The 15248-nt window shown below is 53.1% G+C and overlaps 1 protein-coding gene across 1 annotated transcript; it reads right to left on the bottom strand.

Moving 5' to 3' along the window:
* Positions 1 to 9922: 9922 nt before the first annotated feature.
* Positions 9923 to 11658, bottom strand: TMEM121 (transmembrane protein 121). The gene has a single exon (XM_041420093.1). The coding sequence runs from the start codon at positions 11656 to 11658 to the stop codon at positions 10720 to 10722; it is 939 nt and encodes a 312-aa protein (XP_041276027.1). The 3' UTR covers positions 9923 to 10719.
* Between the last annotated feature and the right edge of the window lie 3590 nt (positions 11659 to 15248).

Genomic DNA, 15248 nt, shown 5'->3' with positions numbered 1-15248 from the left:
AGGAGCTCCAGATGACACTGGTCTGGAGAGCAGTGCTTCCCCCTCCCTCTCGGTGCTCACTTATTGCATCTGTCTCTTGCTGGGGGCATGAGTCACATTGGTTCTGGTGATGGATGAAATTAGCTCCAATGGGGAAGGGGAAATAAAAAGCCATTCACCAACAAGACATCTGCACAGGCACGGAGCTCAGGGCAAGGATCCTCTCTGCCTTTTTCTGCTCTTGTGCTTTTCACAAGCAGCTCTCTTTTAATTAGATAGGATGCACTTCTAAGTCGACTATAAATGATATTATCAAACTAATAGAGTGTGATCATATCTTGGCTTTTATTGGTCTGGGAGCTGCTGCTGGCTGCCATGGGAACAGTGTTTTTCACAAAGCTCCTCAGCTCTGGCCTGTAGGCATCAAAAGGAGGTCAGGGGAGAGGTGATGAACCCCTGGGATGTCCTTGGCTTGGAAAGAACTGAGGAGGGGTTCCCCTCAGGCACTCATCCATTGGGATGTTTTCACCCCATCTTTCCTGGTCAAGGCTGCTCTTCAGCATTGGTGTTCATCTCCTGCTGCCCTCCACCCTTGAGTCTTGCTGCTCATGCACGCCCTCACTGCCTCCAGGCTGGGCAAAGCCAAGAGTGGCAGAGAAGGAAAGCAGAAAAGACAAGGGAGAACACTCTCATCCTACGTGTGAGTGTGGGGTGGAGCAGCATCTGCCCCATGCTGGGCTGTCCTCAGCACCAAACCCACTGTCCCCAGCTGAGCAGCCCACAGGTGCTGCCCTGCACCTCTGGGGGATGTGAAAAACAGAGGCTTCCTCAAAGTTATCCGAGGGGAATGAGAGCAGGAGCACAGGGGAGGCATTTCCTGGGTCCTGCAGCTGCCTCAGCCCTGAAATGCCAGGTGGGAGGTGGGCAGCAGCAGGAGGGGACAGGGGGGCTGGAGCCTGCCCCCACAGCCACCCTGCAGGCAGCAGAGAGGGAGCAAGGCACGATGCACTTGCCAAGGCGGTCATGTGGGAAGGAAGAGGTGGGAGAGAAAAACATGACTTGGCCCTGTCCTGGTTGGTGTTCTGAGCCTGACAGGAGGCTGCAGGCTCTCTGAGGGTCAGAGGATGGCGCAGTGGGTGTGCACCCTCAGGGGCACAAGGGACACCTGCAGGGACATGGGATCCACGGGCATCAGGGGGACTCAGTGAAAAGGTTTCTCTGCCAAGTGCAGTCCTGTCTTCCTGAGGCAAGAGATCCAGGTCCAGTCTCAGAGCAGGGTTTGTGAGGAATCAAGGCTGTGAGTGACCAAGGGCACAAGGGACAGCCTGGCCATCATCCCATCAGCTCCTCAGCTCAGTCCTGCCCTGCTCCTGCTGCCCATAACGCTGCAGCTCACACTGCTGACTTGGCCTCGCCTTGCCTGCTTAGCTGCTCTCCTCTTCTCCCAGCATTTGGGATCCTCCAAAGAAAACCTACCTGAGCAGCAGGGGTTTGTTCTAACAGGCTTCTTCCCTGCCTGCCCCTTGATGTCCCTGGGAAAAGAAGTGCCCATGCTCTGTGAACAGAGGCAGCATGAAGTCTCAGGGCCCAGCTGAGATCTCAAACCACCCCCTGATGCATTGATTTTTTTTTTGCATAGGACTAATTTTTTAAATCAGAGTGATGTAGAACATGATCAGAAGCAATTAAAGGCTGGCAGGCTAATTAGTGTCAATCAGCACGGTTTATGGGTATTGGCCTTGTCAATCAAACTTGATTTTGTATGTTAGGGAGATTGCTTTTGGATCTCAGAGCTAATGCTTCACAGAGAGCTTTTCTTTCTTGAGATGCTTATTAAAATAGTACAAGTCCTTCAGAAACCAGTTAAAGGACATATTTAATAGTCCTTTAGGCACCGACAATTACAGGTAGATCCTTTGCTAAATCCTACTTGGGGCTATAGCAGATTAAATGCCAAGCTTACTCCTGTGCTCCTGCAAACTGGGCTGGGTTGGTCCCACCCCTCCTGGGGCCCTTGTGCTCCTGGGCATGCGTTTGCAAAAGCTGGGGCTGAAGGAGATGGGTATGGCAAGCTGCTCAGCCCAGGAAAGGAGGGATTAAAGGGTCATCATGGCAAGGCTTAAGCAGGAGAAGGGCAGGATTTCTTCCAGACTGGAAATGTGATAAGGGCTACTGGGTGGTATTCAGTGGGATGTCTGGGAAAAAGAAAAAGAAGCAGAAACCTTAAGGTTGATCCTGACAGAAGCAAATCTCCAGGGTATGTCCCTTGGGAAGGTTGGGTTTGGAAGCAAGGAGACCTGCTGCAGCCAGGGCGTCCCCAGCACAGCTGCTACTGCCTCCACAAGGCTCCAGATTTTAGCTGACTGTAGGCATTGGCAGCGTTTCCAGGATCCCACGTGAACCCACGGAAGAAGAGCAGAGCCAGCACTGAAGCACATAGTCCATGTGCCCTGAGCCTAGTGCTGCCCTTGTGAACACAAAAGAATCAAGGAGTGAGTCTTAGGATGGCACAGGCACAGCAGCCATGAGTACACGCTGCCTTTTAGACCCTGAGCCCCACAGCACTGGTGTTCTTTGCACTTAATAGTAAAGATGTAATTTTCTACTTGTAAGAAAAATAAAGGAAGAGCTCCATCAGGCAGAGCCCCTGGGAAGTGCCTGACAGAGGTGTGAGGTATGAGAGAGATGGTGGTGCCAGACAGAGCCAGCCAGGGAAGCAATGCTCAGAAGTCCCAGCAGGCCAAAGCAGGGATGGCACAAGCCACCAGACTGATGGTGTTGTCTTCCCAGCAGAAAACACCTGGCTTGCTGACAGCATCATGCTTGGGAGGGCTAAGATTCATGGCAGCATCATGCCAGCTCCTCCCTACACAGCCCTGGAAGGGGCTGAAACACTGCTCCACATCCTGCTGGCTTTTGTAGGCCTCCCTGGGTCTGGGAAAGACTGGTGTGCTGCTCAGCATCCCCGTCAAATATTGCAGCTCAGCCAGCAGAACTCTGAGTGGGCGCCACGACATTTATCTGTGCGATTGCTGGGCTGGTGTTATTGAGCTGCAGCTGTGTCACTGTGCCTTCCTGAGGGCTCACACCGGTCTGAGGCACCACGGCAGGCTGAGCTCAGCACTGGTCACCAACCAGCTGGAGCTGGAGCCGGGGCAGGCAATGCTCCCAGCTCCAGCACGCAGGGAGCTGCTGCAGCATCCCAGGGACGGGGAGAAAGCAGCCACTGCAGGGAGCAGAGGGATTTTTATGACACGCTCAGTTCCATGGTACAAAGCATATCTTGACATCATAGTAGAAGATCCTTTGCCTGGTTATTGCCTGAAGACATATATTTTATCTAAGGAAATGCTTAATTGCTCCTCGTTGGACACTGGTTATGGAACATTAGGCATCAGTAAAAGACAACTCTTAAAATCCGGGCTGAATACCCTTTCCAGCAATGGTGGTGGTTACAGTCACAGAACAGATTTGCTTCACTGCATTTTTATTTTTTCTTGACTTTCCCATTTGGGCAAAGTGGGTGGTATCCCTGCCATAACCACATCCCTGCTTCCCAGCCCCAGCCTTTGCCCTGAAGCTTTCTTGATGCAAAATGCCCCACCCTTGAGGGGGCCACTGTGGACAGAGCCACAAATTCTAATTCCTAGCTGATGTGGGAAGAACCCGGCCCTGACACAGATGAGGCTGCATGAGGCTCAGCAAAAACATGGAGCTGCCAGTTGCTCTGAGGACATGGATGCTGGAGGAAGCATTAATATTCCAGGCCACCATGCCTCCCTACCATCTGTTACACCAAAGCAAAGGATGCCCAAATAAATTTCAAAATCCCCTGCAAGGGAGAACATTCTGGATGCTATTTCTACATCAAGCTGTTCAAGACTTGCTAAATCATCTCTCTCCTTTCTAACCATTTTTCAGAGCAGTCTTGCCTCGGGGAGGTGGCTTTGGTGGCTGGGTCCCACTTGTAGGAGTGTGATGGCACATGCTGGATGTTCACGGTGCTCCAGCACAGCCAGTCCAGCTTACTGCCAGGAGAAGGAAGAGACAGAAACCACACCATGTCCAGAGCAGCTAGGTGGCATCAGGCAGGCATCTGCAAGCTGGCAGCTCTTGTGAAGCAGTGTGCTCCTGAGCTGGCAGCACCATTTGAAGTTTTTGGACGTTTCCTGAGATGTCCCATGGAAAGGCAGTGCCCCCCGAACACCTGCAGACTGCTGAAGGGCCTTGTGCTGCCCTCCTTCTAAAATCCTCCAAGGACCCATCTTCTCCAAAGGTTGATGTCCTCTTGCCAGGAGGAGACCAAGAGGAAAATTTAACGAGGTTCTTTATTTGCTGGTTGGGACTCTCCCATTATAACACACTTTCTGATGATGGCCTGTTCCCCTGTTTCCTACAATGTGCAGGTAAAGATTTATGCAATTCCAGGTGCCAGCCTCATTTGAGAGATTAATCAGAGATAATGTCTCACAAAGAGGTTTATTGAGTTCTCCGAGTTCATTCACCAGCTGTGAAGTGAAACATCCGAAAACAGTTTTTGAATACTAAGTTCTCCCTGGCACCAGCACAGGAAAGGAAAATAGTGCCTTTTTCTGCTTGAGACACTTATTCTGCTGGGCAGAGTCAGCTTCATGTGAGCAGCCCTGGGAGCTGAGACGCTGGGGTTTTGGCTGCCTGCTGGCCTGGCCCACCTGGGGTGCAGGAGGATGTGTCTGGCATGCTCAAGGTGCTGCACTCTGGTTCTCAGCATCCTCAGCCCTGTAAGTGATGAGCTGCTGTTTCAGAGCAGATTTGAAGAAGAAGGAGAACCCTGGAGAGCAAGGTGATCACTCACCTACAGCCATGGAAAGGCAGTAGAAAGTGTATTTGTGGCTGCAGAACCCTGCAGGCCTTGTGTCTGCTGCCTTATGGCATGAAATTGATTTGATGTGGGAGCAATATATCTTCATGGGCAGAGAAGGAAGGTCCTTCCTTGGGCCTCAGTCTGTGCTGGTCACCACTGGATGTGTTTTGTTCATTTGCTTCTTGGGACACGAGGAAGTTCCTTGCTCCTTCCCTGTGAAGCCAAGAAGCCAAGTTCTGGCTCTTGCACCTGCACGCTGGGCTGCTCAGAGGGCAGAGCCAGCCTGGCACCACCCAGCAGCACATCTCCTGGCACCACCCAGCAGCACATCTCCTGGCACCACCCAGCAGCCCATCTCATCTCCTGGCACCACCCAGCAGCCCATCTCCTGGCACCACAGACAGAGCTGCTGCTGTCGAGGTTTTCTTCCTCGGTGCACGGCTCCCTCGAACAGAAGGCACCCCTGCCTGGGCTGGAGGAAATGGGCTGCAATCAGTAAACTGTCTTTAAAAAAAATCCTCCCATCGGCAATTGGGCAGGTGGCTGTGCAAGGGCCTCTTGAGTGCAGCTCAGCATGCAAATGTTGGCCGTGAGGAGATAATTATTCTGCTCTCCCGTCTCGAGCTCATTCCTACCTTGCCAACGGATCATTCTACTAATTTTTATCTCTGTTGCACCCAGCATAAAATGCCCACAATGCATTTGTGTTTTCACACAGACATTGGGGTACATTAGCTGGGAAGAGCCCATGTGGAAATCCACAGCTCTGAGGACAGATTTTGGCAGATGATTTATCCTTTCCACCAACATGCTACAGCAAGTCCCCAGTGAGGCAGGAGGGCTTTTCCTCTGGGATACACCAGTGGGGAGGACCTGGGCATCTTCATCACTTATTTATTTACACCTTGACATCCCTTCAGTGGAGATGACTTTTCTGCTATCTGCAGGGTTTTTCCTTTAAAACCGCCCTCTAACAAACCCCAGCAACAGGACTGCTGCTTCTCCATGTCCCGGTGAAGAATTTGCAGATATTTGTTTGCAAATGCCTTTTGTTGTAACATCGGGAAGCTCAAATAAAAACAAAACACAGTATTCCCTCTTCCATATGACTGGTCCTTTGTCCTCAAGCAGCTGTAAAAGAGGGCAATCAATAAACCTTGCCAGGGTCTTTTTAATGCTTTTTGAGCCATTATGGTCATAACGCTTCTTCAGACTGCCTTGTCAATACACTCGAGACACTGAATATGTCAAAACCACATAAAATCTTTATTAAGATGAAATTAAATGAGCAAGCCCAAATCAGCAATTTAAATGGATATTGTTCTTCAAGGATGCCAGACCTAAAAACCAGACACAACTGAAGAATTCAGGGCATTCAATTAGGATTAAATTGGTGTGAAACTCAAACTTTTGCCACAGTTCCTGGGCAGGAGGAATTTAGGAGGATGAGAATTGCTGTCAAGGTGCTCTTGACACCTGCCCTGTGTTTTCTACAGCAACATTGGCCTGAGCTAAAAAAGTGAAGCAAATCTGGGACAAGCAGGAAGAAAACAGTTATTGGCATGAAAGTTCAGTCTGCCTCTGCTCATCAAATTAACCCAGACTGATCCAAAGGGAAAAAATATTCCTTATTTACATATGGTTCCAGGTGACAGTGCATGGAGCTGCAGCGGGTGGCACTGCAAAGAGTCCATCCTCGTGCTGCGTCACCCTGCTGGGTGGATTTCTTCTCCCAAATCCTCCCAAGCCCTTTTGGGCCCTGCAAAGTCACCAGAGCCCTGCTCACATGGAGAATCTGGTGGCAGAACCACGGGGCACTTTCAGCTCAGTCACTGAACCCTCCTCCAGCCTTACACCGAGGCTGCAGCACCGGAGATTTTTACCTGCCAAAAGGAGGTGAGGACAAGCAGGACATGTGGGAGCTGCCAGGACCTTGGGAAAGAAAAGCTGGGAGCTCAGCACGGCCCCCAGCACACAGCTGAATGCAGCAGCAAGGGGCTTGGGCTGCCTCGGGCTGCATGAGAGCTCCAGGAGGGTAAAAAGCTGTGGCTCAGCCCAAGGCAGCGAGGAGGCACCGCAGGTACCACGAGGCTGTTCGGGCACAGCAGCTGGGTCTGGGCTCTTTCCACAGACAGTGTCAGGCATGCAGCACTTCCAGCCCTTTGCTGCCACTTTGCCCAAATTTTGCACAGCAGGACAGGAGCCAGGTGGGCTTGGCTGGGCTAGATGCACTCTGACAGCCTGCATGGCTTGCTTGGCTGCGCTTGGGAGCTCCTGTTTTGCAGTGCCACAATGCCTGGGACACGAGTGGGTGCAGCCCAGCCCTTTGCCACTGGCCAGCAGGCGATATCAGCTCCTCTGTGACTGTGCAAGAGTGGCCAGTTCGCTGACCCTTGGCACCAGCCTGACAGAAAGGCTTGGGAGGCTCAGGTTTTCATCTCCAGAGGTTGCCATGACTCTGATGTGCCCTGCAAGCTACAGGGTGGACCTGGCTCCTCCAGGGGCTGTCACTTGGAAGGAGGAGTAGCCTCAGCACTGACCAGTGGGTTGGTAATAGGTAGGACAGCACCAGCCTTGTCCCCAAAGCACCACCAGGCTCCCCTGCCAAGGGCATGGCTGCCTTGTGCTCGTGGCCTGGTCCTGATGGCAGCAAAGGACACCACCCCCGTGGACTTCCACTGGAGCACAGGGATCCCTTCTGCATTGTAATTGTGCAGTTTTTGCTTCATCAGGTGGGATCCTACAGCTTGTCAGGAGTATTTCACTGTTCACAAAGGAGCTTTTTTTCTTCTCAGTGGAAAGCTGAAAAATTGCTCGGTTCCAGCCTATTTAGTTTTAATTGTTTCCTTTAGTTCTCATTGCCCACAGCAAAATATCACCTTCCCCTAACAACCAGCCAGGCTGGGAGCCAGCCACCCTGCCCAGCCACTGTGCCACCCCTCCTGCTGGATCTGTGGCTCCCAAGAGTCGGCTGTGCTGGCAGGGCTGGATTTTGGGGAAGAGGCATCACCCTCAGCAGAAGAGCTTCAGTGCTGCCATTGCTGGGCTCTGGCCATGCCCCCGGGGCTCTGCTGGCTGCTCTGGCTCTCTGTCTTTCCCAGCTCAGCCCTCCCTGCCCCCCAGCAGCTGCTGAGGAGGGGCCAGCTCATCACTCCTACTTCAAGGTGGCTTTGAAGAGGAAGGGCTGTGCTGCTGAGGCAGAACGCCGAGCACACAGAGCCCTGGGGACGATGAACAGCACAAGATGAGACAAGCCTCTTCTCTCTCCCTTCACCAGAGTGGGCTTCGAGCACCTGCAGCTTTTTGGGAGTGATGTGGTGCATCCCAGGTGAGCATCCCCTCCAGGACCTCTGCTCCTGCTCCTAATGCAGCCCTTCCACAGGGACACCCCACTCCACAAAGACAAAAACCTCATGTCAGCAGTAGAAAGCAGGGTCTTGCAACCTCAAGAAGAACTTGTGAGGACTCCTAGACCTTCTTGGAAGTTGTGGGAGCAGGAGGATAAAGAAATATTCCCTTCCCATGCAGGTTGCCTACAGGGAGCACAGCCAGACACCCTCAAGAAACCTTAGCAACAGCTCAGGCTCAAGGGAATATTAATGTACTCCAGTATAAGGTAAGGATGCAGGGCTAGCTATCGGGGTGAAACAGAAGAAAAATACACCCAACCCCTCAGAGTAACCCACCAGATCACTGATTTTATCCCCAGGATCAAAGATCTCTGCATCAGGGTTCAGTCTGATGCCGGGCACTGCCTCAGCTGGCACATCCCAGCCTCCAGTGCTCACAGCACCGTGCCAGAGGTTTCCCTGAAGGTTCTCCTCTGCTCACTTCTGGGGAAGAACTATAAAACAAAGGCTCATAAATTAATTACCTAAAAGAGCAGCAGAATGTTATTAGAGACTTGGGAGTTAATTGCACTGATGCTAATCACATGTATTTTAAAGGAACCAGCAGAGATGTAATATGTAATTCCACAGGTATTCCAGAATAATTTAGCAATTTAATTAATTTCTGCTAATACCTTTTAAATCACCTGCCCAGTTCCTCTCATGTTTCCTGAGGGAAAGGGGGAAGAAACTTTTCCAATTGGCTAAATCTGTTGCAAACTCACTTTTGTTGGCAAAGATATTGTTTTATTTCTCAGTGGATTTAATTAACATTAGAGTTATCCCTGGGTGACACGGTGGCCAAGCAAGACTGCAATTGCCTGGTCCTAAAATTGGAAGTCTGCATCAGGGATGGCTGAAATGTTCTGGACAGATTGTGATGGGCTGCAAAGATGGAAACTGAAATGATTTGTGGATTTAGGTCAAATTCAGTAAGCAGAGCCAGGGGAAAATGTGGAAGAGAAATGTAAACAGCACCAGGCATTTTATTCCATCTCCTCAAAATGCAACATTTTGTTTAGAAAAAGCAAAAATACCCCATTTCAGCATGTTTGAGATGCAGGTTTTCTGCCTGTGTCCTTGTGCCTCCCCCCAGGGTCAGGCAGCTGAGACGCACCCAGCCCTGGGGCAGCACTGCAGCTGGAGGAATGATTTCTGTCCTTTCTGGGCCCACTGCTCAGCGAGTGCAGGGCACAGAACCTCGGCATGGCACTTGGGAGTCCGGGGGAGGTGGGCAGAAGCGGAGACAAGTGATTTGGGCTGTGTGAGAGCTGAGCCCCACCCTCCCCACGCTGGCAGAAAAGAGACCACCAGAAGCCATTGCTCTCATGGGGCTTTTATTGTCCGGCTGGCCCTCGCCTCCCACCCTGCTGCCCGTGGCTGAGCCCCTCAGTACCACCCATGCCTGCAGAGGAGACCCCAGCCCAGCTCCTCCCCAAGCCCAGCCACTTGCCCGGGGCAGCACATTCTTCCCAGCTCATTTTTGGGGTTTGGTGGGGTTTTTTTTGTTTCGGTTTTCTTTTTTTTTTCCCTTTTTTTTTAATATTTATTTTAAAAATATAGTAGCTGTGGAAAGCAGCCCTCTTTATAAATGCTTGATGCCAGAGTGAAATGCATCCTGGCCATCCTTGCTGCTAATCCCTCCTGGGTGCCCCTGCCTGCCAGCAGCAGTGCTGGGGCTGGGGAGGCTGCTTGGGCTGCTGCAGGCAGGGAGGCTCTCGATGGCAGGAGAGAGAGAAAGAGGGACGCTTCTAAAAATAGAAATATTGTGCTGAGTCGTTTGGAGTGAATGAAATACATAAAACACCAGCATTAGATTAGCTCTAGCTCATAGATATTGCTCCCGGCAGGGTTGGTGCAGGGCGCTGGTGGAGGCTCAGTCCTCCTCAGCCCGGGCCAGGGCAGCCACGCCAGCCCAGCCCCACTCCCCACTGCAGGGTCCCTGCTCTCGCCCACCTCGAGGACACTGGCCCACAGGGCAGCCTGAGAGCCCCCGGAGCCGATATAAATAGGAAACTGTAAACACAACCATTGGAGATAAGAGACATCTACGATCACAGGGTTTACTGCTTCAAACGCCCCACCCTCCCCCCAGTCCGCAGCCCTATGCCCTTGTCCCACTCCGTATAAAGGTCTCCAGTAACAAAATCTTCGATCCAGGCTTGGAGTAAAGGTGAGGTGCTCAGGGATTAAAAAGGGACATTGCAACCTTAGCAGTCTTTGCTCAGGAGGGGAGATGGTGGCAGGAGGGGGAGAGAGGGTCAGCTGGTTCAGGTCCTTTGCAAGTCCATTTGGTTTGTCTGGAGGACTCCTAGGGTTGTACCTGAGATGAAGACGTCTAGAGGACACTCCATAGCTCAATTAGAACGCCGTTGGTGTTTTTGTGCCTAGAAGAGCCCTCACTGCCGGGATTTGTCTGTCGTGCTTGCACCACGCAGCAGGAAAGCAGCATCATCCCTCTTCCGCTCAGCACGGGGCCATCTGAACCAACGCTGGGCTGGGGACCCCTCATGTGTCCAGGATCTCGCTGGTGGGCGACGGCTCGTGGGGGATGCCCTGTGCGCTGTGGATGGTCTGGTTGTGCGAGAGGGAATTCTGCTGGAGCTCCAAGGCGATGGCGTTCTGCGGGAACTCCTTCACCTGCCGCTTGTACTCCAGGAAGGTGCACGCCTTGGTGGCGATCGCGATGATGTTCTTGCCGATAAAGATGGTAGAGACCCTGCTGTCCTGGAACAAGATCATGTTGATGGCCCGGATGAAGATGGTGACAATGTTGATGGTGACCAGGCTGAGGACGGGATAGAGCATCATTTTTTGCGGGGCAATGTGCTCCCCTTGCATACTGATCTCACTGAGGGACACGCAAGGCAGGATTAGGAGGAGTATGTAGCAGTAGAAGAACATGAGCCCCTCTGCCCAGATGGGCAGGCCGGTCCTGTGTGGCTCCCACAGGTTGGCCTGGATGTCCAAGATATCCAGCAGGTCGAGGGCCACCCAGAAGAGGCGTCCCCGCAAGTCCTCTTTCTTCCGAAAGGTCCGTATGTACTCCATGCTGTCCAAGGCCACCAGCACCAGGTAGAGCCCCGGCACACAGATGGAGAGCAGCAGGGTCAGAGCTTTCCTGGCCACCGTCTCCAGGTTCTTCTTGTCTGCTTTGTAATTCTGAAAGATGAAATACAGCTTGATCTCCAGCACAAAGATGTAGAGGAACCACAGGATCATGGCATAGCCCCGCTTGGCCGTCTTCACCTCGGCGCCCACCCACACGGCCACGTAGCGCAGCACGATGAGGAAGCAGATGTCCCCCACCAGCACGATGATGCAGACGCCGATCTTGCGGGGTCCCTGGTTCTGCTCTACCAGGTAGGCGTCCATGAAGGCCATGCTGGTCATGATGACGATGGTGGTCAGGCAGACGTGGCGCTTGTCGGGCGGCGGCAGCACCATGGTGAGGCGGGCGGCCCTGCGTCCCTCGGCGCCGGCACTAGGGGAGCGGTCCCGCCGGCGCTGCGTGGGGGCACATCCGCGGCCAGCCCAGGGACCGAGCGCCGCTCTGTCCCCCGCCGCCACCCCAGGAAGAGGTGCCTGGAGGAGCAGCGGCTCGGCTGGCAGCCCCACGGTCCCGGGGCTTGGGGCTGCCCCTGCAGACCCCACGCCAGCCCTTCGCCCCTCAGGGGCTGTGCCCTGCAGGCACCGTGGCTCTGCCCCCAGCCCAGGGCTGGCTGAGCAGCCCAGCCCCAGGCACCCTCCACCACCAGCAGCCAGGGCTCACAGGTGTGCAGGGCCTTCTGGAGGAATGTCCCTCCTCGGTGGTGGGTCCCCCATCGCTGTCAGGCTCTCCAGCAATCCTACGGCACTAAGACGCCTCCAGGCTCCAAGCCCCAAATCCTGATACAGATCCCAGGAAACACGGCAGGTTACTGGGCAGAAGGGGAGCTCTCCCTGTTCCCAGTGAGATCCCACGTTCCTCTGGGGTCTGGGGGACTCCTGCTGTGTCCTCACAGGGAATCACCTTCACACCTATCCCCACAGGGCTGTGCTGGTGTCCTGCTGCTCCCAGCTGTACCCGCATCCCTCCATTCCTGCAAAAGATAGCAAAGAGCAAGCATTAGGGTCCCTCTGTGAGCTGACCATGGAATGGTGGCAGTGACAACCCCCACAGCTCCAGCACACCACGGAGTGAGCCGGGCTCCCACCAGGCGCCATCCCACCACTGGGGCACCCAGCACACACCGGGCTTGCGTGTGAGGGTGCAGAACAGCTTTTCACTGAGCACAAACACAGCACGGGCTGTCCTGCAGGGAAATGCAGCCTGCTGCCCTTCCATGGACCCTGCCTGTCCAGAACTCCTCAGCTCACTTCACAACCCTCTGCGCTTCTGCTGTTCCAGCAGCAGCGACACAAAACCACAAACCTGTGTGTGGGGACACACAGCTTCACAGCATTCCCAGCTCCAGGAGTCCCTGCTACAGCAGGGACACAGACCCACAAGTTACTGCAGAGATCCCAGCCTGGACAGTTCTGCTTAACTACAGCCATGGGATACTACCAGTTACTGAGCAGCTCTCAGGGTGTGAGGCACATCCCTCCTCAAGCAGGGGTGAGGTCAGGGCTGGCACATGGGGGACAGGGCAAAGCTGTCCCCAGGGTGTCATGATGTCCCAGCAGCTTTCTGGACTGGTTCAGCTGCTTGTGGACAGAGCTCCTCCTCGTCATGCTGTGCTTGCCCAATTAATTTGTTAATCTTTTCTGTGCAGGGAATGCACTCCCAGAAATGAACAGGTGCATGCAAAAATGCCGCTGAACTGCTCACGTGGAGACAGACCATGATCACAGCTACAGAGGCTGAAGGGAAGAAGCCAAGCCCAAGGAGGTGTAAGCCATTAAAAACCTGCCCTACTTTGCAGCTGCTTATGTTTATAGGGTCTCATTTAAATAAGAGCTGGATTCTCTCCTGCTTCAGGGAGACAAGAAGAACAAAGAAAATAAAGTGGGAAGCCAGATGAGTCAGAGCCAGTCCTGCCTTGTGCCTGAGTAGGTGGACAGCAGGGATGTGCGTACCTGTGTCCTGGTTTACAAAGGATGTGGTGCTCAGCAAACATTAGCAAGGGACTTAAGGCTGCTGCTCCAGCCAGGACCCTCGGGATGCTCTTCTGAGTCTGCTGCCAGCCAGGAAAACTGGCATGTTAAAATAATTTCTCAAGCAGGAATTGCTCGGAAAGAAACCAAAAAGGTGTGGTGGGAATTCATGAGAAATGCTGCATGGCGCTTCTCAGGCAAGGCAGTCCCTGCAGCCCCGCTCGTCAGCGTGGCTCTGCAACCACTCAGAGCTGCTGTTTGGGGCTTCAATTTGTTCTTTCTCGAGGTTTCGGATAAAAATATACGGTCACTGCTGTAACTGCCTCAAAACTCATGCCAAGTTTTACAGAGGATTTATAGCCAAGGATAGATAATTCCAGATAAATTAGGTCTTTCAGGAGGGAATGGTGGCTTTTTTTTTCTTTCACCCTGTAAGTATTTATGCCTTCAAAAGACAGCGGTTATTTAAAGGGCAGTGGGTTGCATCACAGCACGGTAAGGTTCGGAAGCAGCTTGCTTGTAAATCCTGCCCCTGTGCCCTGTGTCTGGGGAGCGGGGGAAGGCACAGCTCTCTCCTCATGCCTACATGAAACCAGACAGAAAGCCTTTTCCTGCCTCCTGGTGAACACCCAGGGCACCGAAAGGTGTTAATTCACAGCGTTTACAGCGGCCGCCAACAGGTCTTTAAGCACCGCTGCTGAGCAGATCGTTTTCTGCAAAAAAAATAGGCTCAAATGGCAGATCCTTCTCCGGTGTCTGCTCCTGAAGGGCTCACGGCAGCCCGGGCTGGGTTTGACAAACTTTTGTGGTGGTGACCTTTCAGAGGGCAGGAAGGGACTGTCACAGGACTCGGGCGCTGCTTCCCCCACCCCGGTCAAATCACGCACTGCCCAGGGTGAGCACCCCTCTTGCCTTTTCCAAATTGTTTCCAAGCACTTGCTGCAGTGCAAGCTCTTCTCCTGATTTTGCAAGAGCTGGTGTTTTCCCCATCCCTCGCAGCCCTGGTGCTGTATGGAAATACGGAGTCCTTTGCAGATCCATGGAGCAGAGCTTGCCCGTGTGAGCGATGCTTGACCAGCCTGTACGGGAGGGGGCACATAAAACTCTTCTGGGAGGACACTGGAGAAAAGCAGGTCGTTTTTAAACAACCATTACTTGGGAACTTTTAAATGACTGCATTGGACAGTACATCCACAAACTGCCTGAGAACTGTGCTGAGTAAACAAGACAACAACCATGTCAGACAGCCACAAGAGCACATCTGAGGCAAATATTTGTTTAGACAAGTATTCACAAAATTTCCTTCCCACAGAAATTCTTGTAAATAAAAGGCAGCCCACCTGAACATAATGAGTTTGGAGTGCTATAGATGTCAGTGAGCCAGGCTGGCAGCACCCTAGAGAAGGGATCTAACAGCTTTGGCATCCCTCTTGGTGCCAGGACTCCCACAAGCAGGTGATGAAGCGATGCTTCAGTCTTGGCAACTACAGGCCTCCTTACCAGGACAAAATTCTATCCCTAATTGCTTATTCTCCTCTACTTCTACCCTACTCAAACAGCTCCATTACACTGGAGTTAGCAAATGACCTCAGTGACACTCAGTGTGTCACCAGCTGACAAGGCAGAGCCCAAGGCCAGCATCCAGCCCCACCAGTGAAGGCCAGCAGCACGGAATGGGAATGGGGAGCAGCAGCCTGTCCCCTCTCCATCTCTGTGGTGTCTTGGGGACACCCCATTTCCCAGCCCAGCCTGCCCTTTCCCAGCTTCCCTGCAGGATGGGAGAGGCTTCAGTGGGAATGGAGCAGGCTGCTGACTTCCTGGAGAGACTCAGGGGTCCTGCAGATGGGTCCAAAACCGGCTGAAGGGCAGGGCTTGCACTCTCACCGCTGCCCTGCTTCCCCTGGCACCGAGGGAAAGGAGAAGCATTGGTGCAGCCAGCCCTTGCCCTATTCCTCTGG

Source organism: Onychostruthus taczanowskii, unplaced genomic scaffold (assembly GCF_017590055.1).
Source record: "Onychostruthus taczanowskii isolate IOZ18803 unplaced genomic scaffold, ASM1759005v1 scaffold63, whole genome shotgun sequence".
NCBI classification, from domain to species: Eukaryota; Metazoa; Chordata; class Aves; order Passeriformes; family Passeridae; genus Onychostruthus; species Onychostruthus taczanowskii.
Note: the sequence above shows the minus strand (reverse complement) of the source record. Positions and strands in the feature narration are given on the sequence as shown.

Coding starts and splice junctions, on each gene's coding strand:
- TMEM121 (XM_041420093.1), bottom strand. CDS start 11,658: ATGGTGCTGCCGCCGCCCGACAAGCGCCACGTCTGCCTGACCACCATC.